This window comes from Cydia amplana, chromosome 5, assembly GCF_948474715.1.
Source record: "Cydia amplana chromosome 5, ilCydAmpl1.1, whole genome shotgun sequence".
In the NCBI taxonomy this organism is placed as follows: domain Eukaryota; kingdom Metazoa; phylum Arthropoda; class Insecta; order Lepidoptera; family Tortricidae; genus Cydia; species Cydia amplana.
This window is the reverse complement of record NC_086073.1, coordinates 12,426,738-12,453,065: the sequence shown is the minus strand read 5'-3', so window position 1 is coordinate 12,453,065 and position 26,328 is coordinate 12,426,738. Positions and strand designations below refer to the sequence as shown.

Here is a 26,328-nt window from a genome sequence, read left to right as displayed (position 1 = left end):
TCACAGATGATGTATTTCTGTTGCCGCTATAACAACAAATAAAGATAAAAACAGAACAAAATAAAGATTTAAGTGGGGCTCCCATACAACAAACGTGATTTTTGACCGAAGTTAAGCAACGTCGGGCGGGGTCAGTACTTGGATGGGTGACCGTTTTTTTGCTTGTTTTGCTCTATTTTTTGTTGATGGTGCGGAACCCTCCGTGCGCGAGTCCGACTCGCACTTGGCCGGTTTTTTCTCAAATCGACCTAGTCCCAAAATACTGTACGAACGTACGACGACATATATTATCTATATAGGGAATTAATAAATACTTTAATATTATATAAAACATCACAAATACATAGATCTCATATCCTATGGAAATAGTGACTACAACCATAGATTACAGACATGTAATGTAATGTAATTATACTCACTTTGCAGGCCTTTATGTGTTCCATAAAGGATTTCGCGTATTTTCGATTTTTTCCACAGTATTTGCAGTACAAACTTCCAAATTCTTTAGTGCAATTGGACAAATGTTGATGAACCTCTTCTTCGTCGTCCACGTCCTGTAATAAAACAACAATTATGCATACATGTTTAATGGTTTTTAGAATACAAATAAATTACTTTTTGTTAGTTATTTACCAAAGGAGCATCCCCCTCCTTCCAAGCGAGGTAATCGTGCATTTCAGACAAATGCTTTCCCCACAGTAAACTAATTACAACATCGTTACATACTCCACATTTAAAAGTATTCGCTTTTTCAATTTTTGGCAGTGCAGATTTATTTTCGGTCTCCTCCTGTCAAATAATTAATTAGTGAATAAAATACCTAAATAAGAAACATTTTGTGAATCAAGCCGGGCCTGCCGACCTAGTCATTATGTAATTCAAATACTGAGTACCTACTCACTTTAAAAAAATTAACCTAAATATAAGGAGGGCATGCGGTAGGTAGGTATGTCGGTAAAGCATACGGTAGACTGGCTATAATTATTATTAGCTATATATTTTTTGTTCTCTAACAACCTTAACCACAGGATCTACACCTCCGAGCTAAAGACATTATTTATACGTACAGTGCCAACCACTTAAATAGCCTCACCTATATATTGTGAGTATTATAATTATACGTGATTATTTTTATCAATATATCTTAAATTTGAATTGTACGCCCTGACGTTTATCGAACGACACATTAACAAGTCCGAATTTGTCTGCGCGCGAAACGTTGTGGACGCAAGAGCTAATACGGGCCGTCCACATGAATAGCCTCAGTGTAACATAATCGTCCAAACCGTGCATTTAAGTTTCGCTTTCAAATTTATTTTATTATGATTAGATAATACAGATGGCATTCTATTAAGTACCTGCAGTAACGCGATAAACACAGTGTTTTTGTGACTATGGGACGTGGAAAAAACTTACAAGTTTAGAAATTGAAAAGGTTAATTTTTATTTAACTCTAAAATTATCCCATCGTGAGATAGCTCAAAAAATAGGTCGCAGCCCTAAAGTTATTAATAATTATGTTAAAAATAAGGAAAATTACGGCCACCAGTATAAAGGACGCACAAAATTTGCCACTACGGATCGTGAACGTCGACTTATTTTACGCACTGCTTCAAATTCCACCAAGACCGCCAGGCAAATAGCTAGTGAAATAAATACTAGAGCACCTCTCTCTACAGTTCGACGGATTATTAGAACATCATCCCACCTCAAACGAAAAAAAATCATGAGTAAACCTCCTTTGCGCGAACAACATGTGGCGGGTCGACTGTCTTTGGCTAAAAAGTACATGTGCTGGAAAACCGAGTGGCGAAATGTGATTTTTAGTGATGAGAAAAAGTTTAATCTAGATGGTCCAGATGGATTTAAATATTATTTTCATGACCTAAGGAAAGAACCGAAAGTACTATCACGTCATCATTCAACTCTCGGATCGGTGATGGTTTGGGGAGCAATTTCTTACTATGGTACTGTTGATTTAATTGTGGTAGACGGAAGACTAAATTCTGAAAAGTATTTAAATTTATTAAAAGAAACAAAAAGTAAGATCAGAAAAGTAATAGGTAGAAAAAAAGTGTTTTTTTAGCATGATAATGCTCCCATACACAAGTCAGCCATAGTTACAAAGTGGTTTGAAGAAAACCAGATTGAAGTTCTAGATTGGCCATCCTTGTCCCCTGATCTGAACATCATGAAAAATGCCTGGGGTTGGCTTTCTCGGCAAGTATATTACAACGGAAGACAGTTTAGTAATAAAGAAGAACTCATTCAAGCTATTTACACTGTTTGGGATTCTGTGGACGTTAATTACATACATTCTGTATATGAATCACTACCTAAACGTATTTTCGAATTAATAAGGTCTAATGGAAGGTATACGAAATATTAAACGAGAGTTTTAATAACTAAACAGTATCTTTTAGCATGTGAGGCTATTCAAGTGGAAGGGTCAATTTATTTGTTTGACGTTATTTCTTAAAACTTTGATTAGATAACAATAAATATTGTATTTACTATTACAAGGCTTCTTGTTTTATTTCATATTTAATGTTTAATATATATCTCCTTTTTATATTACTATGAGAAATATTAATTTTATTGAGTGAGGCTATTCAAGTGGCTGGCACTGTAAGTAGCTAAACGGGCCCCAGATGTAAACTTATTTATTTAAAGTTTCACAAACCTTTATGCCCTCGCAAATTTTCACATGATGTAAGTAGGACTTAACAGATTTGCACGGCAGTTCACATTTCTGACAGGTCAGAGTTCCGATTTCAATAATAATATTACGCAAGTGTACTCGTACTTCCTCTTCGTCGTTTATATTCTGAAATAAATATATGTACATGTGTTTAAAATATCCGATCATTAGCAGAAGAAGGAAATAGTTATTTTCGATACACGTGCGAAAAAGAGGATATTCGAAACGAGTGGCGATAAATTAAAACACGACCGAAGGGAGTGTTTTAAATCGACACGAGTTGCGAATTACCTATTCGCACGTGAATCGAACAACGTTTTAGAGAACATTACATATGGCACTTTAAAGTTTCGACATACGCACGAAAAGTGCTATTTTACGCACTAGTGCGGAAAAGTAGCCCCATATGTACTGTAAAAACTATATACGAGTATGTACCTATGTTACAGTACCCTCGGGACAGGCATTGCCTAGTGTGGAGGTCAGTAAAAGCTGTATTCAAGTGAATATTTTTACATCCGTTTTTTGGGGTAACATTACAAGTAACTCTTGCCAAACTGTAATAAGATAGTTACGCCTAAGTGACTCAGAACAGCCCGAATATTTGAAAACATGTATCATAAAAACACGTAACTAGAAAAACAAAAGTAAAAACGTGCATACTCACTAAAGGAGGTTCGCCGTCTTTCCAAGCCACATATCCGTGACTGGCGGCTATGTGTTGCGTCCAGTCGGCGTGCGCCGAGTACTGCCCGCACACCCCACACTTCACCAGCGCGGAGTCTGCTGTTGTTGTTAGCGCCTCCACTTGTCTCTCTACCACTAGATCCAGAGTGCTGTCTTTCAAATCCTGGAAACGTAAAAATATTGTGACAAGACGTTTAATTAAGAAGTTTTTCATTTGCACAGCACTTAGCACAGTCGGTTCTAACGTGTCCAAACTCATTGCACAAATCCGGTTCTATCATAGTATCTTGTATTGTGGTATTGTTATCCATCTCAAGAAATGCACTACATATGTATACCCGCGACGTAGGCCGATTTTAGGGATTAACTACATTACTTTCGTGACATAATGCGTAATGTCCAAAAACGCAACGTTTATATGTAACTCAATGTAAGCTTCTTTAATTATAGGCGAATAAATAATAAAACTCACAAAGAGGAGCAATGAATCGTACCCGTAATGTAGAGTATTTATACAGACGAACTAGATGGCGCTGCATGCCGTAGGTATTTGCGGCAACTATTAGGTTCGCCGTGATAACGATGACTTCTAAAGCCGGCTTCCCAGGGCCTGTTTTTTCACAGATCTGACCGCGCCTCTACAGGCCGAAGATCGTGGGAATGGTCGCATCCGACGAGGCCTGTCGTCACCCGTTCGATCGGTCGGGAGTCGGTAACTTCAAAGGCGCGTCTCGGCGCGGCGCGATTGTGCCTGTAGGGGCGCGTCTGCGTCGGTTCATTTCACCTGGGACAGCGCACAGGCCTCGTCGGATGCGACCGTTCCCACGATCTGTCGGCCTGTAGAGGCGCGGTCAGATCTGTGAAACAACGGGCCGTGGGAAGCCGATGTAATCAACCGCACAGGCATCCACAGGCGTGGCGCGATCTGGCCTGGCCTGTAATAAACACGGGCCGTGGGAAGCCGGCTTTAACCTGACGTCCTTTATTTTTGTCAAGTCAAGTAGACCACTTCGGCCAAAATAAAATCATTAGCCCTACTTCAAATTACGTTGTACAAAAAAATATGTCACACTTACACTACTATTTATTCCTTCGCATGTCTCAACGTGTCTCATGTATTTTTTTACAGTTTTGACATTTTTGCAGCATTTCGCACACGTCAGGGCACCGGTCTCCTTTTTGATGTTTACCAAGTGCTTCTGGACTGTTTCCTCATCGGCCACATCCTGACAATAGAAATTCAAAAATGTAATATACCTAATTATTATATACAAATATATAATCGACAACGTATCGAGACTCATGTCGACACACGCCGCGTGACTGCAAAGGGCTGTTCCTGCTTATAAGTGTCAGTCTTTTTTCGATTGTCACTAGTCACTAGTATCAAATACATCGCATACGATGCGGATATCCCGGTCAACCCAGCCGCAATATAGTCTTTTATTGATATTGAAAATCACTTAGCTAGAGCTAATTACTGTATAAAAATAAACATACCAAACTCTCCTCTCCACATTTCCAAGCCAGATAATTATGAAGAAATCCTATATGAGTGTTCCACTCTGTTTCTTGAACATCCTGCGAGCAAACACCACATTTTACTAGGGACTCGTGTACTTTGTGATTGCTTGTAGAACTGTTAGCAAATTCAACCACGTCCAGACCAGACTTCTCGGTTGAGGTGTTGCAAGCACTGGTATTCTGTGATTCCTGTAAGAATTAATAATTTTGAGCATTCAGTAGTTATTTTTATATAATTAAAGTAATTTTATTTGACTTTAGTGAAAATTGCAAAGAGGATTATTTCATTAACTCAATATTCTTATGTAAATAACTACCGTCATGTTTTATGCATGACCTCTAATGTAGGTAATGTACCTTTTCATCACACTTGCTTGGCGATCCGGTCTGTACATCCTAACTTTCTACCTAGGACAGTAATGTACGTCAGAGATAAGCAGAAGTTTAATTTTTTCCCTTTTTTTCTTCATAAGAGTGATGAAAAACATTGTGTGTACAGGAATTACGAACTCGTGTAAATTAAGCCCTCGCCTTGGGCTTCGGGCTTCAATTCACACTCGTTCGTAAATTGACTACTATACTTATTAGTTATTTATTATATTGTATCAACCTTAAAATACTGTTTAGTACTCACATCAACCCCACTGCAGTTTTTGAAATGAGTTAAATAAGCTTTGACGTATTTTCTGGTGAGTCCACATTTTGAGCACGTGAGCCCGCCACATGTGTGCGTGATTTCATACAAGTGGTCTTTCACGGCGACGTCATCTTGCACATCCTGCAATAATGTCATTGACATGATACAACGTGATACAACATGCGAACCAACTTGAATAGATAAAGATCGAACTTGATCGATCGAAAAAAAAGATAAAATGTTGAATATTGTGTGCTAAAATATTGTCGAATGTCGGATGTCGAATCATTATGTCACCACCATTATGCTTATTGCTAATGTCTGCCCGTTATGCGAATAACGTTTCAAAAGTTGAATAAGGGGAAATGTTTATAAGGTCTAATAAATGTTTGCAATTATGCCTTCTGGATATTTTATTACTATTCTATTTGGAGCACACACATGTCGCTATGGTTGACTGGCAGAATCAAAGAATCATAGAATCATTTATTGCATAATATATCACAAACCAGTTATAAAGGTAATACAAATTATTGGGTTAGTTTAAGTGACGCCCTGTAAGGACACAGCACAGCAACATATTATACCTATACTACAGTTAACTTAAAAAAGTAGAGAAAGTAGTTAGACATTAAATTCGCCATTAAAAATATATTTAAACAACAAACTTTGTAAAATAGCTAAGCTTACCAAAGCTGTATCTCCAACTTTCCATGCTAAGTAATCGTGTTGTGAGGCTATGTGGCTAATCCAATCTTTTTCTCGCATAGATTCTTCACAAAGCGCGCATTTAACCATGTCATTCGCATTTGCTATTTTAGTTGCAAGTTTTGTATCACTAGACTTTTCGGGTAACTTCACTTCATCGAATAATACGTTATATGTACTATCATTTTGGGACTGCTGTAATTTAAATATACAAATAGTCATAGTTAATCCTTTATAGAATGAGGATAATTAGAAAATGTGTCAAAAACGTAATTTTCTCAACTTGGTAACAATATCAGTTATGTTATCAGGTCTTAGTGTTAGCACAAAGACGTCATATCCAGACACTTCTCAAAAAAAGTTTCAAAGCCCTTGTTAGATTAGTCACAGAATAAATAATAGTACTAGGTACAGAAGACTCACTCTCTAACAAAACGCGTCTGTTACGATCAGGACAGATATGGCCGCTAGGTGGCGACAGCGCCACGCGCAGCTTATGGCTAGCCACCAAAATTGGTGTGGAACGGATGTACTTGTAGCTACCGGTTGCAAAGCGACGAAATCGCGGAGAGAGCCAGGCCTTGATTAGTTTGCAAAATAAAAATAAAGGATTGTCATATATTTTACTAACGTTAAGTCCACTGCAGCTCTTAATATGACTCATGTAGGCTTTAACATATTTTCTGGTTAGTCCACATTTAGAGCAGGTGAGGCCGCCACATGCCTTGCTGATCTCGTACAAGTGATTTCGAACTGCCTCCTCATCATATATATCCTGAAATTTTACAAATATCAGATAATTATTTAGGTACTCTTTGATAATTCCGAATCATTAACTGAGGACGTAATTGTAATAAACACAAAAATACTTCAGATTTATAAGGTGAGCTAAGTTCAGAAACGTTCCGCAAGAAAACGAAAAACTTGATATACACACGATTCAATTAATTTGCTACGATACCAAGAATTATAGCTCTTATTTTGGCTTGGCTTTACAATTATACGTTTCTGCATAGTAAACATACTGCACGAGTAGATATAGTTTCGTTTCAAGTACGTACAGTAACCAAACCAACCGATCAAGTAACTTACCAAAGGCGTATTTCCATGTTCCCATACCAAGTAGTTGTGTCGTGAGCCTATGTGATGATTCCAGTCTTCCGTCTGTACCGATTCCTCACACACTCCACATTTTATTGGACCAGTATTCGTATCTGCTACATTGGCGACAGTTACTTCAGTAACAGGACTAGATTCCACTTTCAGGATAACCTCCGATGAGACGTTGTATGCGCTATCGTTTTGAGACTCCTAAAAATGTTAAAAAAACCACTGTAGATAGGTACGCAGAAAATATTTCACCTTCAACGGCAACCAAAAAGCAGCGAAAATCGGGCAGATAATTTTAATTCAGGTATACCTTAGATGGCATTAGTAAATGCGAGTCATTAGCACCTTACTTAAATCAGTAACTGATGACAGAGACGTAGCTATACGTTAGACACGGTAAAGAAGAGATACTCGTATCCGCATGTCACTTCTACATATTGCTGCGTCTCTATCGTCAGTTACTGAATTACGAGTAAGGGTAAGGTGTGTGAAGCGCTTTAGCCCCTTATTTATGTTTTGGGTTTTAGTTTGACATCACAACGCCATCTATTAATATCCTTAGTAAACTTGCTAAATTACATGATACATATAAGACTTTTGTAAATAATCCAGCGGCATGCTATCTGCACAGTACCAACTAAACGGCAAATGGTGGCCACAATTTTCCGTTTAGATGATAAAGTCACCAGTAAGTAATATATTTAAAACGCATGTGACCAAGATCAAAAGTTGGGGAACAGTAGGACAACAACAGTAATATATACCTACTGATTTATACAGAAATTAATTAGTTTATTAGAAAAAACAATTCCCCAATGAGACACTGGACGGGCGATGCCCTCTTAAACTTTATATGGAGTAAGGAAGGAAGTATTCAACCAGCTAATACTACACTACTGCATGCAATAATTCAATTATACTAACGCTCAGCCCAGTGCAGTTTCGAACATGGCTCAAGTAAGCTTTGACATATTTCCTGGTGAGTCCACATTTAGCGCATGTCAGGCCGCCACACGCCTTCGTTATCTCATACAAGTGTGCTTTAACTGCGGCCTCATCTCGCACATCCTGATAAACATAACTTAACGATATGTCTCACATTTATCAACAAAAAGTAGGTGGATTAACTGTTTTTCGTCGTTTTTCTGTCCCGTGAGCCAGGAGACAACAGTAACACAGTTGGTTGCAAAAAATACTACATTCTACTGACATGTTTTAGTTGGCCCATTGATGGTGTTTTTAGGGTTCCGTACCCAAAGGGTAAAAAACGGGACCCTATTACTAAGACTTCGCTGTCCGTCTGTTCGTCCGTCTGTCTGTCCATCTGTCACCAGCCGTCTGCCGTCAGCCGTCTGTCTCATGAACCGCGATAGCTAGACAGTTGAAATTTTCACAAATGATGCATCTCTGTTGCCGCTATAACAACAAATACTAAAAATAAAATAAAATAATATTTAAGGGGGGCTCCCACAACAAACACGATTTTTTTGCTCTATTTTTTGTTGATGGTGCGGAACCCTCCGTGCGCGAGTCCGACTCGCACTTGGCCGGTTTTATTTATTTATGGCCTGACGTGGGCTTAAAGGTGTTGTTATTGATGGTCTTATAACTGACAGATAAATGCCTGTTTTAAAGTTTAAAAGCCAAAATACATGATTTTAAAGTTTTCACTTTAAACCACTTTACCTACGTATTTTTACTTTAAATATGAACCGTGGCATCGTTAGCAAACGCCGCGACTTACACGTTTAAATCTCTATTTTCAATCAATGTCCTGTTCTCATAAAAAAGCTTACCAAAGGTAATTCTCCACATTTCCAAGCAAGATAGTCATGTCGAGATGCTCTATGCTCATTCCATTCAGAGTCCTGCATAGATTCTTCACACACGCCACATATCACATGGCCGGCTCGGTCGTCGGCAGGCGGTTCCTTCATTTTAACACTAGATTCTACTAGTTCCTCATGGGTCCGCAGTTCAGATGAACAATCGGTCTGTAACATAAAACATAAAGTATGTATCTCATAAAAATAACTAAATATTTTTTTATCGGAAATGGAATATAAGTACCTAGTACCTACAGGTATTACATTACATAGTACATTAAAAGTGATCACGTGTTAAATATTTATTATAAGGTAACTAACTTTTGACCCCAAGCATCTTCTCACGTGGCTCAAGTATGCTTTTACATATTTTCTAGTGAGTCCGCATTTAGCGCACGTGAGTCCACAACCCGTCTTCGTGATCAAGTTCAAGTGTTCACGAACCGCAACCTCATCGTGGACATCCTGGAAATATTAAAGAGGACCTTAAAAGTACATATTTAACGTTCAAAAATTATTAAATACACTTTGTCCGCGTTTAACCCTTTAGTCCGCAGCGGCAACATAATTACTTGCCATCATACTTAAAATAAAAACGCGTTTCTATAATAAGAATTACGGTTCGAAATCGAATGACTACGATATACGGTATGTTTATGATGATGATGATGATGGTGATACTATGATTAAATTTTATCACAATTGAGTGGTACGACGGTAGTAAAACGTATTTCATTAAAAACTAGAACGATTTAGTGTTGGGCCAAACAAGGAATAGTGACATATCTAGTTATCTCCTGCCACATGCGTTCGTAATTCAGGAAATCGAAATGATCATTATTATTACCATTAAAAGGTTAATTTTTTACCCAAGCATGGCACTGCTACACAAGCCCACTTTAGTTAAAATTATAATAACAACATTCGTGTAAAAAGATGAGCATTAACATACCAAGGACGGTTCTCCTGATTTCCAAGCCAGATAATCATGTTTTGAAGAGATGTGCTGTATCCAATCGCCTTCAACACTTAATTGGCAAACACCACAAATGATAGGCTTATTTTCATTCTCTGTTGACAGTTGAGTCTTTAGTCGACAGTGAATTTTGACCTCATTTACCGAAGTTGATGGCGGATCAAAATGTTCAGTTGTAGTGTCATTTGCTGGAGTGCATGCCCCTGTATGATGTTCTCCAGTTGCAAAAAGTGTCGTACTCCCACAGGAGGAGTCTTTTAGAGGGCTGTTTTTAACAGGAATGTTCTAAAACATAAGAAAGTGTTTTAGTTTATTTAAACTTACACAAAATACAAAAATGTACAAATAGCGGACTTTTAAGACGAAACAGGAGCTGAGATTTAAATATTTTAGGTAAATACACCCGTCTCGCTTACGGAAGCGGCTCCTAAAACTAGTGCGATAAGGACAAGGCGAAAAATCCTGCATAAAAAACGTCAAAAATCGAGGTTTCGTACTCGACTGTTTCCTCCTCCAAAACTTAACCAATCGTAACCAAATTTGGAAATATAAATGATTATGAAATTATCTGTGTCGGACCGTTTTGATTTTTTGGCTAATTGATATCAGTTTTGAATACCGCGCCTCTCATTGCGGCATAGTCAATTAGGCAATTTTGGCCATTTTTGAAGGGCTCTAGCGCCTTAAAAACCAAAAATATCAAAAAAAAGCAGAACGGTCCGACACAGATATTGGCGATATTAATCTATGTTGTCAAAATCATTGCTCTAGTTTCAAAACCCACGGAGGAAACAGTCGAGTACGTTTGTATGGAGGAATTACCACTCCTGTTGCCTCTTAAGTCTAATGGCATTTTCATGGTGCAAAGTGAAAACTAAGAAAATAACCCTTTTTTGTGGAAACTTACCACAAAGTCAGTTGTACAGTCAGTAGCAATAATATGCTAATTTGCTAAGCGGGCGAGGTGTTCAAAATAACCTTGACGCGACTTTATTGTAAAGAGAATGAGCGCGTTAAGATAATTATAAACACCTCGCCCGCTTAGCAACTTCTGCTGCTAACTGTACCATATGTCTGAACCTAATTGTTGTTTCATTATTTTGTGTAGTTCAACATGTCATACAATACACGTTCATCACGCAGCGAATGGGTAATGGGCCAAATAGTTGATAACGCCTCTGTATATCCAAAAAACTTACCTTCACAGACTTCGTTGAAGTATGTTGCTCCTCAATATAGGCATGTGTTTCTTTCGCTTCCGGTAACTGTATAGGCGTTCCTTGGTTTTTATTTTTCGCTGGTGGTTCGCCATTATCGGGCGGAACGAGAGAAGAACGTTTTCGCTTCTGTAAAATGGAAAAATTGTAACTATAATACATACTGAATTTAAACTACATACATAAACTAAGAGTGTAAATATTTATACGAACCTGTCCCGTTTTTGCACAAGGTTCATCTTTATCATTTGGTATCCCTTCGCAGTTTTGTAAGATATTTACAGTCAGCATTGTATTTTCAACCATGTGTTCCTTTTCAGCTTCCTGGTTTTCATTGTCCTTCAATATAATTAAATAAACTTTGTGAATAAATATATTCCATGTGTATAAATAAAATATAATACAAAACATGGTCATTTTGAGAAGTTTACAAAAGGTATTGCGAAAGTGACGAAATTATGTAGGTACATACAAAAAATATCAACGTATCATAAAATGGAGGAATGTCAATTAAGAAAAATTACGACAATACTTACGTTCTCCCTTATATTCTCGATAACCCTTGATGTAACATTGTTTTCTGTTTCCTTTTTATTGATAGGTTTAATTTGGTTCCAACACAATCTATAAGGGATATCATCGCAAACATCAATAGGATAGTCTTTTATATCCTCATCAATGGTTACAGGAGCAGCATCTTCACTATAAATACTAAATATGAGATCAGGCGTACATTCCATCCTTGGATTATTCCAGAAATGAATATGTTCATAACTGTTTACATCATCATATGACATTAATCGGCCAAAATCATGGCAAAGACATACTTCTATTTCATTACAAATATTAGTAGTTCTACTATCAGGCAGGTCTATGGAGTGGGTAGATGTTTTAGAACCTTTAAAGGTAGACAGATGAATATTTTTCCAGCCCTGTCTACCTCTACGTTCATACGTTTTAGTAGGCGGGTAATTTTGAATCTTATTGGTTATTCCTGAACCACCCGGTTTTTCAACACCTTGAATGGACGATTTCGAATAGGTGATGTTTTTCGTATTACTCACTGCGTTACCACCAACCGTTTTATTCCTATCCATAAAATGATTTCTCTTTTTTAAGTTAGCAAATTCGCTTAAGTATTTAGCAATTTCTTTAATTTGGTCCTCATGAACAGCAGCTTTATTCATGTGGTGAAGATCCAATTTATTGCTCTCTCGAGAACCATTATCTTTACATTCATCAGGAGTATTCTTGCTATTTTGTTGTTCATTTCGGTTTTCAACAAGTTCGTTTTTTTCACAAACTTGCTTCTTATAATGTTTGAAATATACAATGGGACTTCCTGTAGGTGTTCCTTGAGCGCCATTGTTTTTGTCCTGCTTGTGTTTACTTATTACTGAAGTTTCTATAGGATTGCTGGCTTTATTTTCGTCGGAGGTTTTCCGTGTTGATTTAGATCGCCGTCGACATTTACCTTCACTTTTCATTACATTGTTTTTGACTGATTTACGAAACGAAACCTGTCCATCATCCCGATCATCCGTGAAAGAAATATTCTTATCAGTGTTTATTAAATCGGCGTCTCCGTTTTGCAGTGTACTCTGTAGTTCAACATTATTATTTTCCGATATGTTAGCATCCGTCCTAATGTCAAGTGCATCCTCGCAATTGTCCCTATCAGAAGGCGTATATTCACTTTGTGAACCAGCTTTCATTAGAGAGTATTGATTTCCAGGCGAAGTTTGAATTTCAGTTACAGCTTCAATAACATGCGGCGTTGCATTATTTTTATCCAGCAACATATCAGATTTATTTTCATTTGAAATGGCATTAGTTAAAATAACTTCATTATTTTTGTGATTTCTAGAGAAACTTGCATTTACTTCAAAATATTCTATAACTGCATTATCACCATGCTCATAACATATATTTCTATGTGTACTAATATTTTTCCGCTCTAACATTAAATTACTTTCGTCCACAAAATCAATATGACACGGTACAACTATAGCAGTATCAATTGCCACTTGGTCATCTATAATCACTTCTTTTTTGTGTGGAATTGGTAATACTTCAAGATTTTGTCGAGGGTCTACCTCATTTTGAATTGTCATTATGAACTCGGATTCAGTTGCGTTCAAAACAGTGCACAGGTCCATTTTGTTTATATTCTGTAAAATTTCAAAATCTTCCTTGGAAACGTGATCTTCTTTTCTAGAATTCTCCTCAAACATGTTACATTCATTAACACCAGCCATTTCAGCTGGTTCAACATTTCCAATTTCATTTGGTATTAAATCCACAGTTAAATCGTCTTGTCGAACGCTGTTTTTATTGTTACTTTTTATCGTAGTGTTTATCGGAACATGAATAAATGAAATTTCTTTTGGTAAATAATTATTTTTTAATTTATAAAACTGGGATGGATAAATTATTTCCTCTGAAATTATATTAATTTTATTTATATTGGATTTACTTAAATCATGTTTGACAGAACATGCAATATTACTGCTACTGCAATCAGAAGAATAGGCTTCATCTGCGTGATCATCAATAAGTGTTTGCATTTCGAGATCGTGCATTTTAATATTCCCATTGAAAATCTGATCACATTGTTTATTCTCCTGAATATTTGAGGAATTTGGACTCAATTTTTGTACGTTAGACAAAGATATATGTTCTCGGTGCATGTCTATGGACACTTCTTCAGCTTTTTCAATTATATTTTCATCATTAACAAGTCCAGCACTAACTTCTGTGCCTTCTACAACATTTCCAACGATCTCTATTTCTCCTTGGATAACACTTGTATTGTTGGAAATAAAAGTTGGACTCAAAAAAACTGACTTTTTCATCAATTCTGCAGTTTCTATAATTGATGTTGATTTTATTTCTGAAGATGATTGGACGACAGAAGTGGGGACATGTGAATCGAAATCTTCTTTAAAGGATAATTTATTTTCACAGTGTCCACTCTCTTTGGAATCTACATTTAAATCTGCAAATAATAGTATAGAAATAAAACTTTTAAGAAAGCATTTTCTTAATAAATAGGTATGAAATAGGTAGGTAATCATTTACAGAAATTTAAACTGAGCCAAACTTGTTTGCAAGGTACTAACTACCAGTAACTAACAGTAATAGTAGAACTTGCCTGTGTTTTGAGAGTTTGATATACTTCCTGTTGGTAATCCATAATTTCCTAAATGAATGCCCAACTTTTCCAATAGATTTGGAGGCAAGACAAATACTTCTGGAGATTCCTTTTTAGTTTTGGTTTTTGAGCCTTTGCGCGTTGTGACCTTTGCTTTATTCATTTTTATTTTATTTTAATCAATAACAAATCATGTGCTAAAGTTTAAGCTGCACACTGAAAAGCATTGCAAAATATTAAAAATAATGGGAGATCCAACACATGATAATATCAAGTAACAAAGAATTCTAGATTTGAATTGAATATTTGGTGTTTGATAGTGATAGCTTTAAATAGGTACAGTACCTACTCTAGATCTACCTATGAAAATTGTGTGACAAATAGTACTCATCGTAATGCCGAATATGCAAAAAGTATGCTGGAGACATTTGAATCGACTTGTATAACAAATTGGGTGAAATTTATTTTGTTTAAATAAATAGCGAAACAAAAGAAACACTAATTTAATATTAAATTTATGAATACCTAGTTCAAATTCCATTGGAACAATTTTTAATCTAATGTCGTTTGCAAAAATTGCAACACGTCGTGCAACGACTCATTACGACACCGAAGGCTTCTGCTAACAGTTTTTTTTATGAAACTATAGGTACAAAGATATCACGAGGTAAGAATGTTATATGATTTGTAGGTATCGCGTAGGTATAGTGTAAAACTGACTTAACGATGTTTCTAACCCTTTAAGGAAAAAATGGGCCAAGAGCATGTCGGGCCATTCTCAGTGTAGGGTTTCGTAGTTACCATTCTGTCAGATAGGCCAAACGGAGGCTATTTATTAGTAAGTATCATATACTACAAGCATAAGGGAGAACCTTCGCAGCGCTTTGTACGTCTTTTTACTAAGAACTAAGAAGAGAAGAATTTTTGCAATAATTTAAAAGCTAGAATGATCATATAAATAGTTTTAATTGAAAGTGTTTATTAAGCTTAATTTAACGATTTTTTTTTTATATTTTTGGTTACCCATGGTTCAAAATTTAGAGAGGGATACAAAATTCAAAACAGCGTATTTACTGACGTAGAAAATCTACTCTCAAGGCTCAAAAAAATATTATAGACCAAACAAGTTAAGGTCCAATAAAAAAAGATGACTGGAAAAAAGGAATATTTTTCAAAAAATTTGCAAATTTAGCTCTCAGGTGAATTGCTCATAGTTTGGAAAACCCAATAAATTCTACAGCTCTGTTTATAAGAATGTTTGTGGATAAGTTCGCCATTGTACTAAATATGATTTGTGTGTGTGTTTTTTTTTGTACATTAAATACACACATTAAAGTGTTTTACTACTACTTATGCAACTGGCTATAATTAATTACCCATCCTAGCCGTTTGTAATATAATGAACCAAAACAAAACAATAATAAATATAATATATTGAATATTAGTTGTGATAATAAATAGTATACCCACACCAGGAGGTAAAAAAATACTATTTAAAAAAACAGTAGAAATATATAATGTAATTTTACAGATTATTAAAATCTAATAAGATACCAATGTTGTATAGGTACAATTAGCCCTCTTAGCAATGAACATAGTAACAAATGGGTGGAGCCACTTTTTCTTGCCACTTATTGCCATGGCTATGTCTCCTGGGTCACTCTGTGAAACCCTGGTTGTATATAATTTAATTTTACCGAACATTCCTTTTTGTGATATTATTAAGTTCTTTCCATAATGGGCCATTAAGCCCGTTAGTAGAATTTGTAACGAAAATACTCCTAAGAAATTGTGCCACTGTTGTCTCCTGGCTGACAAAACAAACTTACAACAATAATTAGTTGGCGTAACTAAATATACATGATAAAAAAAAAGCTTTATTCTATAAGTTCAAAACTACTATTTTTAGTTAACTTATATTGGTCATTATTTATTTTCATTAAATTACTTATAATTTTTGAACTCAAGTATTATTAAACTTACCTAAATATGTGTAAGTAAACAGAATAAGAAAATTTAGTTCTTATATGTTATATTTTTTTGAAAGTTGTAAAAATTCTATTAAACAAATGTTAATAATTTATTATATTTGTAATAAAATGCATGCAAAGACAAGTTTACATTTCTGACTCCACTGTAAAAATTCAAAAATCAAAAATGCATATTTTTGTGGCAACTGGAAAAAATTAATAAATAAAATACCCAAATATTACAAAATGTTTTACAGCATACAAACACAAATTCATAGCATTATTCGTTCGTTAGAGTAGTACCTATATATTATAATATACTTATACAACTTTTAGGAATTTTGCGATAGCTGTGACAGATTCAACTAAAATAATAATTATTATATATACCATTTCTAACTTTCAGCTAAGTGTGTAATTTTATTTGTCTAAACAATTAACAGGCTGTAATAAAATATAAGAAAATAAAAACAAAAAGACATTATGCGCATAGGCCCTCGTCAGGATTTGAACCATGGTCCATGATCATCACAACCAAAATCACGTGGCCACTTTGCAACTGAGCTAAAAAGGAAACACTCAGCTACATCGAAATTTCCAATACCTTTTGTAAAACATCCAAAATAAAGTTAAAATAATAATGAAATGAGGATGTTATACCAAGAAATGAATCAATTGCGACTTACCTCATTTACAGTCTTCCTGAATGATCGAAGAATCGCATAAAATGTTTACATTTTGAGAAATATCCAATATTCTGCCAATTATTTAAAATAACTTCACAATATTTTAGTTATTTTGCAGTATACAGCACTCTTAAATGAGTAATTTATGAAAACCCAACATTTTCTGAACTTAGAATAGGTTAGGATTATTTTTTTAATTAGTCAAATTGTTATTTGACTTTAAACAAACTGGATGCTTACTTTTTTGCCAGTACGCCCAGTACACATCATCAAACGTCATTCAATGAGGTCAAATTGTTTGAGTTGTTTGTAGATTATTACATTTTTAAAGGAAGAAGGTCAAGATAGATAACGGATTATGGCATGATATAATTTATTAGAAAATCAAAGTGTACAGGCCGCCTTAGAAAAATTTTAAAATCTTTATCTGCCTCTCTGTCGCTTAAACCAAGAGCGATAGAGAGGCAAATATCGAGTTTCGATTTTTCAATGTAGGCAGTAAAGCCCTTGCTACACGGTCGTCGAGAAGCCTTCTAACCGTCTGACCTTGGTCTGTCCTTGATCAGTTTTGGTCAAATTTTGTTGGAAACAACTGTCTACACGGTCCGTCCAGACCAAGGCCACGCGGTCCGAGGGGCTTGTCGGCGACCGTGTAGCAAGGGCTTTAGCCATCAGTAAAGCCCTTGCTACACGGTCGCCGACAAGCCTTCTAACCGTCTGACCTTGGTCAGTTTTGGTCAAATTTTGTTGGAAACAACTGTCTACAGCTACACGGTCCGGGACGGACCAAGGCCACGCGGTCTGAAGGCTTGTCAGCGACCGTGTAGCAAGGGCTTAAGCTTATCACTTTTCAAACGTCAAACTGACATTAATTGATAAATCAATCTGACCGCATGCATGTTATGTGTTCTATTTAAATGTTAAAAAATACTTAAAATTATACTTGAATAGTGATCAAGATCATTCGATTGTAATATTGTTAGATGGGGTAACAATAAGCCTCAAAAAATAAATACTATCGCTCTCAATTAGACTTTATAACATAACATTTAAAAAGTCAAAGTCTTGATCAAGTGGCTTGAAACAATTTCATTTTTAATATGGGTTCTAAAGCTCTAGCTTTCACCGTTCAGGCAGAATGTACAGTTACAAAGGCTCGAGCAGGACTAATGGAGCTACCCCATTATAAAGTGAGAACGCCTGTCTTTATGCCGGTTGGAACACAGGTTAGTTGTATTAAAAATAAACTATTATTATGTTTTAACGAAAATGGGAAAACGTAACCTGATGGAAGACAGTACTTTAAGTTCTGGAGGAGCTTACATTTTACAGTGTTTCAACAAGACAAACAAAAAACATTTGCTGAATATTTGGCAGTATAACCAAATAATTCGACCGAATATGAACATTGGAAAACTTGCCGAATACCGAATGATCACAAGGGAGTCAAAAATAATACGATTCAAAATAATATGTTACCACTGCCCTTTGATGGGTTAACATTTATTTATTAAAAAATAGCTTAATATTTATTATAGGTACTTAAAATAGATAAGTTTGTACTGCTAGATTGGACTTAAAGTTAATTATAAATGTTGTGTAAGTAAAACTGCTACCATCATGATTATTTTCATAAGTTAATTAATTATTTTACAGGGAACAATGAAAGGTATATTGCCCGAACAATTGGAAAGTTTGGATTGTGAAATAATATTAGGAAATACTTACCACTTGGGCAACCGCCCAGGCACAGATGTGCTGAACAAAGCCGGAGGCCTTCACAAGTTCATGGGATGGAACAGAGCTCTGCTCACTGACTCTGGTGGATTTCAAATGGTATCTCTTCTAAAATTGGCTGAAATTACAGAAGAAGGTGTCAAGTTTAGATCACCTTATGATGACTCAGAAATCATGTTGACCCCTGAGAAGTCTATTGAGATACAAAATTGTATAGGTATGCACTTAATGCTTATTTTATTTTTAATATGTTAACTATCCCAACCTTACAGCCTTGTAAAGGAGGCTTGCTGTAGCCCAGAACATTATAGATATGATAGCTCTTACTGAAATCATTTACACCCGATAATATGTTAACTTTTAGTTCATCTATTAAATAATTTCCATTCCTAAATTTCCCTTTACTCCATGTTTGTAATAAATATATATTTTCAGGTGCTGATATTATAATGCAGTTGGATGATGTTGTCCAAACCACATTCAATGATTATGATAGAATCAAGGAGGCTACTGAAAGAACTAGTCGCTGGCTAGACCGGTGTCTTAAAGCCCATAAGAGGCCCACTGAACAAAACATTTTTCCCATTGTTCAGGGCTTGTTAAATGCAGAATTGAGAGAAAAAAGTGCAAGAGAACATATGACTAAGGATGTCAATGGATTTGCTATTGGAGGACTTAGGTAAATAGATGTATAACTTTTAATTTAACCTCCTGCAAATTTTTTTTATACATATACAAGTTCAAAAACAAAGCAAAATGTTTAGGTTGTGGAACCTTTATACTTGTGCTGTTATTTTGTGTTTCATTTAAATTCAGATTTATTTTCTGTTTATTTCCAGTGGAGGTGAATCAAAAGATGATTTTTGGCCCATGGTCACCTTGAGTACTGACATCCTGGACAAAAATAAACCTCGCTATTTAATGGGGGTGGGAGTAGCCATTGACCTGGTGGTTTGTGTGGCCCTGGGTGTGGACATGTTTGATTGTGTGTTCCCAACAAGAACTGCAGTAAGTTGATCCATTTAGCTACAAAAAATTATTTAAAAAATATTATTTCAAAATGCTTCACCAAAAAGTTAAACATACCATACACTAAGGTACTTTCATGATGAATGAGCCCTTATAAACTGTATTTTGGTTCTGTAAGTAAGGTAACTCAACTGTTACATCAATTTCAGAGATTTGGCTGTGCACTTGTCAATAAAGGACAACTTAATCTTAAAAAAAAAGAGTATTCAACTGACTTGAACCCAATTGACAAGGATTGTACATGTTCAACATGCAAAAACTACACTAGAGCTTATCTACACTGCATTGTCACTGTGGAGACAGTTGCTTGCCATTTACTGTCAGTGCATAATATTGCTTATCAGGTATGTAATAAAATAACGCATGGCTAGCATGTCTGGTCGCGACTCACGCGAGGACTAATCAAGGTGGCTTGAGATGAGACTGTAAACTTGTGCAAGTCCTTTTAGATGTGCTAGCCATACTGAGTTTGCTAGTTGTGCTATATTTAATTTTTTTATGTGAAATTATTATTAGCCATTTTGCACGAGGCTTCTTTGTTAATCTAATCTTTGTATTTGTTTTTTCTTTTACAGATGCGTCTTATGAGAACCATGAGAGATTGCATACAAAAAGGAACTTTCCCAGAATTTGTGAGGAAGTTTGTTAAAGAAGCTTTCCCAGATGAAAACTACCCTGCATGGGTGATTAATTCCCTTAATTCTGTTGGAATCAGCATAGAAATTGATAAAAATAAAAATTAATTATTAAATTGAAAATTAAATGGTTTATTTTCCTTATCACATGAAATCATCAGAGTCATTGCCATCATAATTAGTGCTCATGTTTTCTGGTTTCATAAGAGTTGAGTAGCTTCTAAGTTCTGCTTCTTCCTTTTTCTTTTTCTCCTCCTCCTTTTCTTTTTCTTTCTTGTCTCTTAGCAGTTTCTTTTTATCTTCTCTCTCAGATCTATCCCTTTCTTCCCGCTCTTGTCTCAGGTCTGGGAAAGATTCCTTCTTTGTTTTGTTAAGTCTATTTACAATTTCGTTATGCCTTTTGGCTACTCTTACTTTTCTTACATCTTTATCTTTGTGGAATGCAACTTGGCCAGCCTGTAAAAAGATCGAAAAGTTTGTTCTTCAGACTATAAAACCTTGTTTGAGAATTTAGTAGGTATTGCTAATAAAGGGGAATAAAACTTTAAGAAAAATCTTCTAATAAAATAAAATAATAAAAACACAGGTAGTTTGTAATAACTGTTGTTTGTACTATTGTTCTAAGTTCTTAAGTCCATAAAATTAATCAAGAAATTGAACTATTTATTTACACCAGTCCCGGTCTGTATGTTTGTATCTAAATTAGACCCACTTCCTATTATTCAATTAAGCTGAAACTTTTCATACTTATTTATGGAAGTTGGGTGACAATGCCATGTAAAGAGGTAAATAAATCATTTATCCATCAAGCTGATCTTTTGAGTTGGTTAGCATTGCCTCAATGAGTATTAGTTTACTGTTGAACAAAAAGTACAGTCTGTATCAAAAATTAAATTGTTTAAAATAAAGTTAAGTAGTCTTTCAACTTTAGAGTATGCAACATTTATGACAAAATATAATACTTTACCTCCATAGCAGCAGTCTTTTTTAAATTTGACCACATGGTGTAGACAATATCTATATCATTCATCTTATTTCCCATTATAGAGTTGGCCTTTACTAACTGACAAGCATCATCAAGAACTGAATTGGGTATATCATCTATGGTTTGACCCTAAAACAAAAAAAAGTAGATAGCACATTTGCAACAGGCCCGACGCTATGATGGATGATGGATCCTCACTTCGTATTATATTGTTTGTACTTACAGGCTCTAAACGAAGGTAAACATGAGCAGATGACACTTTATCGACATGGAACCACACATCCTCAGGCCAGCCCCATTTAATTAAATCTTCGTCTGAAACGAAAGGAATAGGTTGATTTAAAGATAAATTAGTACATGTGGAGTACGGAAATGTCTATTCTAAAGTGAAAAATGTCTAGGTATAAGTATAAAGGAAATGTTGCGAATTTTAAGGACGTACATACTTTCATGCTTGTCAGCACCCATGAATAAGGTTACAGGCGGAGATACTACATCACTAGTAAAGTAGAAAACCATTTTTGATGTCCCAGGAATTGCTTTTTTATTTAATTAAATCCTTAATAAATTTCCAACCTATAACACATCTAAATCTAATTTGACATTGACAGCAAATGACAGTTGCCATGCCATGTGTTGTCGCTGTAATAAAATAAATAATGATAACTTTATCACACTGTCAGACAAAATTAAAACTTTATTTATTACACGTCTTATGAAGGATCGCTTGTATAATCATGCAATGTATTAACAGCCTTAAAATCTACAAATCATTGCTCATAATAGGCGATTAGACTTTCGCGCGAGCCACGAGACGAGCCGTGAGCCGCGCCACGAGACGCGAGTTCACCGCTTACACTCGCGTTCGGCTTGTCATTCGGTTATAAACCTTATGCCGTACCGTTAGTGTTTAAATTATATTAGCTCGACGAGCTTGCGAGCCACGAGACGAGCCGCGAGCCCACCGCTTAAGGACCCTCCACACACGTGCGCGAATCGCGGTGCGAAGCCGCGAACGCGAGTGTGGCGTCGATTTCGCAGATTGTTCACGCCTTCGCGCATTGTTCCCCATTTTTTGTCGGTTTTTCGGCCCGCGTCAAAGGAGGCGCGAAGCGCGAACTAGCAAGACTCCACATTACTCACTATTTTGGCTCATCAGTTGCAAGATTAATATTAATTATATTATATAAAGCGTCTATAATTTACGGTTTTACAACAAAACAAAATGGAAAAATAGCCACAGCAAGTATGATGCCGTAGATAAATGACAGTTAAACTCGATCAGCTGATGCTTTTCCGCCATCTTGGCGCGAACCAAACTGCGAATTCACCGTGAAGTGTGCGAGTGTGGAGTCATAATTCAACGTCGCGATATGTTCGCTCTGCGAAGTCGCGCCGCGATTCACGCGCATAGTCTGGAGGGGGCTTTACACTCGCGTCTCGTGGCGCGGCTCGCGGCTCGTCTCGTGGCTCGCGCGAGAGTCTAATCTGCCTATAGACGAAAATCCAAGGTGATTTTGATACGCGGATTAGACTCTCGCGCGAGCCACGAGACGAGCCGCGAGCCGCGCCACGAGACGCGAGCCCACCGCTTAAGCCCTTGCTACACGGTCGCCGACAAGCCTTCTAACCGTCTGACCTTGGTCAGTTTTGGTCAAATTTTGTTGGAAACAACGAAACAACTGTCTACACGGTCCGTCCAGACCAAGGCCACGCGGTCTGAGGGGCTTGTCGACGACCGTGTAGCAAGGGCTTTACACTCGCGTTCGGCTTGTCATTCGGTTATAAACCTTATGCCCTGCCGTTAGTGTTTAAATTATATTAGCTCGACGAGCTTGCGAGCCACGAGACGAGCCGCGAGCCCACCGCTTAAGCCCTTGCTACACGGTCGCCGACAAGCCTTCTAACCTTGGTCAGTTTTGGTCAAATTTTGTTGGAAACAACTGTCTACACGGTCCGGGACGGACCAAGGCCACGCGATCTGGGGGCTTGTCGGCGACCGTGTAGCAAGGGCTTTACACTCGCGTCTCGTGGCGCGGCTCGCGGCTCGTCTCGTGGCTCGCGCGAGAGTCTTAGGCGGATTAGACTCTCGCGCGAGCCACGAGACGAGCCGCGAGCCGCGCCACGAGACGCGAGTCCACCGCTTACACTCGCGTTCGGCTTGTCATTCGGTTATAAACCTTATGCCGTGCCGTTAGTGTTTAAATTATATTAGCTCGACGAGCTTGCGAGCCACGACTGGCCACGAGACGAGCCGTGAGCCCACCGCTTACACTCGCGTCTCGTGGCGCTGCTCGCGGCTCGTCTCGTGGCTCGCGCGAGAGTCTAAACCGCCTATCTAATTCGCCTATGACATATGTTAAATGTGTGAGTGTGACAGAAACAGAGCTGGGTCGTTTCGAGTTTTCCGTGAAACGAAACGTAACCGTTTCTTTAAATCACGTAACTGTTTTCAAAAACAGTTTCTAAAATAACTGGATTCCCAGTGTGTGTCGAACGAAACGAAACGAAATCGCATTGAATTTAGAAACGTACGTACTAGTTTTTAAAACAAAATTATACAATCAACTTAACTCGACACTCGACAAATACAATCACATTAGTTTGTTATTGTCACGAATTCCCGCCAAGTCGCGAAACCCAAACTAAAACGATCTGCAATTCACATTTCAAAAAAACCTAATTTGCATCGTCTCACAAATGTCTAATATAACTTGACCCCTAACTTCAGTACTTTATAAAGATAAATCGATAGGTCACACATAAAATGGCCCCTAAATTCGTGATGCTAGCGAGTGTTTGTTAAGCGTCGTGAATTATTTTTAAAGTAGTCCAACTGGCGCCAATTTCGCTACTTGCTTAAATTTTACGCATTAAAAGATTCCTTAATTTAAACCCTAAGCACTTATTTATCTAACGAACATTGAAGTTTTTGAATATAATGCCTGCTAAAAAGCGCGATTAGCGTCTACCTGACAAAGCTCAATACGTTTCGTTTCGTTTTTATCTCTATCTCGCTCTTTCGTTAGCCGATAACCTATAACTGTCCCTGCTCATCGGAAAACTAATAAAACAGTTTTAGAGCTGCATTTTGCTTTGCGATAGTTGCGTCCGTTATGCGTGGTTATGAGCGACTATGTTATCGTATGCCGCCGCTTCTTTGTCATCGTTTTTATAAAAACAGTTTGTCGTTCCTACCACAAACTGTTATTTCGTTACAGCACAAGAAAGTGTTTTTAAAAACACTTACGGAAAAAAACGCTCAGCTCTAAGTCAGAAAAGAGATATGACAAGAAGAAAAGCAAGAAGCAGTTGATTTACTTCGATCTATTTAGAATTTGGTTTTCCAATCAAGATTTGCAATGGGTAGCCCAGAACAAGAGCTCTGTCCACCGCCATCAGAAGAAGACGAGTTAACCCTACCTAGAGCAAGTATTAACAAAATGATAAAGGAGTTGGTTCCTTCCGTTAGGGTTGCATTTGAGTCTAGAGAACTAATACTTAATTGTTGCACCGAATTCATACACTTGCTCAGCTCTGAGGCCAATGAAGTCTGTAATCAGAGTAATAAGAAAACGATCAATGCCGAACATGTACTCACAGGTATGTCCTTATTTCTCATGTCATATGAACATAATTATGTGTATTTGTAAAAAGTCTAACAGTTTTATAGTTTTCATCGTTATTGAAAATGAGACCCAATTGCCTTAACAATAAGTGTATTGCTGTTCTGGTTCTACATTTCAATTTTGGCGCTGTCCAATAATTCAATAGGTACTTTGTTTCACAAACGAAGGTTGTAAGACTATACATATTATTGATTTTCAGCTCTAGACAGGTTGGGGTTCAATGACTACACAATAGAGGCAGAAGCAGTGCTAAAAGACTGTAAAGCTGTAGCGGCCAAAAGAAGAAGGCAGAGCACCCGTTTGGAAAACCTTGGAATTCCAGAAGAAGAATTACTCAGGCAGCAACAGGCACTATTTGCAAAAGTAACTAAATTTTTACTTTTTTATTAAAATAAACTGGAACATAGATAAGTATTATTGAAATCATCATTTTAACCTAAATAATAAAGCAGAAAGAATTTATAGATGAAGAAAAAAATCATAATTCTATAGTACTTAAATATCTGTGCATTGTTTTCACACTATTATATTTTTTTAATCAAACACTGCTTATCTTCGCCATAGACAATCAATATCAGTGTCTACCAATTCTAATCTCCAGGAGAACCAACTGATGTATTGTTTGTATACATTCCAGGCTCGTGAAGAGCAAGCAAAGCAGGACCAACAGCAATGGCTGCTGCTGCAGCAACAGGGGCTAGCGGGCTCCGATGCGACGGCACAGCCGTACGTACCACCACCCACTGGACCCAAGGGAGACATGGATGAAGACGATGACTACTCATAGGATCAATGTTTATTTCTAACTTGTGATATGTCAATATTGTGTGGTTAATTTATTTTTTTTACTAGAATTTGACAAATAATCAATTACTTTGCATCTATAACATATGTTATAACCTTAACTATCTATCTATAGAATTTGTGTTTGCTGATTGAGACACTAAGATATGTTTTTAATACTGTATGTTAATAGACATACCCAATTCCATTAAGTATTGGAGTTACCAACAATAAGACTAAGGGTTAGTTGCACCAAACTGTTTGAGTTCGCTAAATTGTATTGTATGGAATGTTTCATAGTAAACCGCAGCGGTGCGCCGGGTGACGTTGACCA

General features: G+C 36.7%; 4 protein-coding genes across 4 annotated transcripts in view; 2 read left to right on the top strand and 2 right to left on the bottom strand.

The window, feature by feature from the left end:
- The window catches only part of LOC134648251 (uncharacterized), a 29,631-nt gene extending 15,168 nt beyond the window's left edge, over positions 1 to 14,463 (bottom strand). Inside the window, exons 1-17 of the mRNA XM_063502739.1 lie at positions 11,923 to 14,463; positions 11,600 to 11,725; positions 11,369 to 11,515; positions 10,146 to 10,454; positions 9,515 to 9,658; positions 9,164 to 9,361; positions 8,292 to 8,435; positions 7,350 to 7,568; positions 6,889 to 7,032; positions 6,240 to 6,452; positions 5,547 to 5,690; positions 4,889 to 5,101; positions 4,465 to 4,614; positions 3,369 to 3,551; positions 2,666 to 2,827; positions 634 to 789; positions 420 to 554 (exon numbers count right to left, since the gene is read on the bottom strand). Coding sequence (XP_063358809.1) covers positions 420 to 554; positions 634 to 789; positions 2,666 to 2,827; positions 3,369 to 3,551; positions 4,465 to 4,614; positions 4,889 to 5,101; positions 5,547 to 5,690; positions 6,240 to 6,452; positions 6,889 to 7,032; positions 7,350 to 7,568; positions 8,292 to 8,435; positions 9,164 to 9,361; positions 9,515 to 9,658; positions 10,146 to 10,454; positions 11,369 to 11,515; positions 11,600 to 11,725; positions 11,923 to 14,463 — 5,328 coding nt within the window. The remainder of the gene's footprint in view (positions 1 to 419; positions 555 to 633; positions 790 to 2,665; positions 2,828 to 3,368; positions 3,552 to 4,464; positions 4,615 to 4,888; positions 5,102 to 5,546; positions 5,691 to 6,239; positions 6,453 to 6,888; positions 7,033 to 7,349; positions 7,569 to 8,291; positions 8,436 to 9,163; positions 9,362 to 9,514; positions 9,659 to 10,145; positions 10,455 to 11,368; positions 11,516 to 11,599; positions 11,726 to 11,922) is intronic.
- Positions 14,464 to 18,280: 3,817 nt separating this feature from the next.
- Positions 18,281 to 20,713, top strand: LOC134648078 (queuine tRNA-ribosyltransferase catalytic subunit). Its single transcript, XM_063502530.1, has 6 exons — positions 18,281 to 18,422; positions 18,853 to 19,150; positions 19,369 to 19,612; positions 19,773 to 19,941; positions 20,112 to 20,306; positions 20,538 to 20,713. Exons 1-6 carry the CDS (start codon positions 18,297 to 18,299, stop codon positions 20,703 to 20,705), a joined length of 1,200 nt encoding a protein of 399 aa, XP_063358600.1. The 5' UTR covers positions 18,281 to 18,296; the 3' UTR covers positions 20,706 to 20,713.
- A 4-nt stretch (positions 20,714 to 20,717) lies between these two features.
- LOC134648080 (coiled-coil domain-containing protein 25) lies at positions 20,718 to 22,163 on the bottom strand. The gene is made up of 4 exons (XM_063502531.1): positions 22,029 to 22,163; positions 21,806 to 21,897; positions 21,565 to 21,711; positions 20,718 to 21,053 (listed from the first exon to the last, which is right to left on the bottom strand). Exons 1-4 carry the CDS (start codon positions 22,099 to 22,101, stop codon positions 20,742 to 20,744), a joined length of 624 nt encoding a protein of 207 aa, XP_063358601.1. The 5' UTR covers positions 22,102 to 22,163; the 3' UTR covers positions 20,718 to 20,741.
- A 2,712-nt stretch (positions 22,164 to 24,875) lies between these two features.
- On the top strand, positions 24,876 to 26,020 carry LOC134648088 (protein Dr1). The gene is made up of 3 exons (XM_063502551.1): positions 24,876 to 25,185; positions 25,411 to 25,574; positions 25,849 to 26,020. Exons 1-3 carry the CDS (start codon positions 24,945 to 24,947, stop codon positions 25,996 to 25,998), a joined length of 555 nt encoding a protein of 184 aa, XP_063358621.1. The 5' UTR covers positions 24,876 to 24,944; the 3' UTR covers positions 25,999 to 26,020.
- The last annotated feature ends 308 nt before the right edge of the window (positions 26,021 to 26,328 follow it).

Bases quoted from the DNA above. Each gene is read 5' to 3' on its own strand.
- LOC134648078 (XM_063502530.1), top strand. From the start codon at position 18,297: ATGGGTTCTAAAGCTCTAGCTTTCACCGTTCAGGCAGAATGTACAGTT. The intron at 18,423-18,852 runs GTTAGTTGTATT...ATTATTTTACAG, and splicing joins TTATGCCGGTTGGAACACAG to GGAACAATGAAAGGTATATT. The intron at 20,307-20,537 runs GTATGTAATAAA...TTTCTTTTACAG, and splicing joins TGCATAATATTGCTTATCAG to ATGCGTCTTATGAGAACCAT.
- LOC134648080 (XM_063502531.1), bottom strand. From the start codon at position 22,101: ATGGTTTTCTACTTTACTAGTGATGTAGTATCTCCGCCTGTAACCTTA. The intron at 21,712-21,805 runs GTAAGTACAAAC...TTTTTGTTTTAG, and splicing joins TTTACCTTCGTTTAGAGCCT to GGTCAAACCATAGATGATAT. The intron at 21,054-21,564 runs GTAAAGTATTAT...ATCTTTTTACAG, and splicing joins AAAAGACTGCTGCTATGGAG to GCTGGCCAAGTTGCATTCCA.
- LOC134648088 (XM_063502551.1), top strand. From the start codon at position 24,945: ATGGGTAGCCCAGAACAAGAGCTCTGTCCACCGCCATCAGAAGAAGAC. The intron at 25,186-25,410 runs GTATGTCCTTAT...ATTGATTTTCAG, and splicing joins TGCCGAACATGTACTCACAG to CTCTAGACAGGTTGGGGTTC. The intron at 25,575-25,848 runs GTAACTAAATTT...TATACATTCCAG, and splicing joins AACAGGCACTATTTGCAAAA to GCTCGTGAAGAGCAAGCAAA.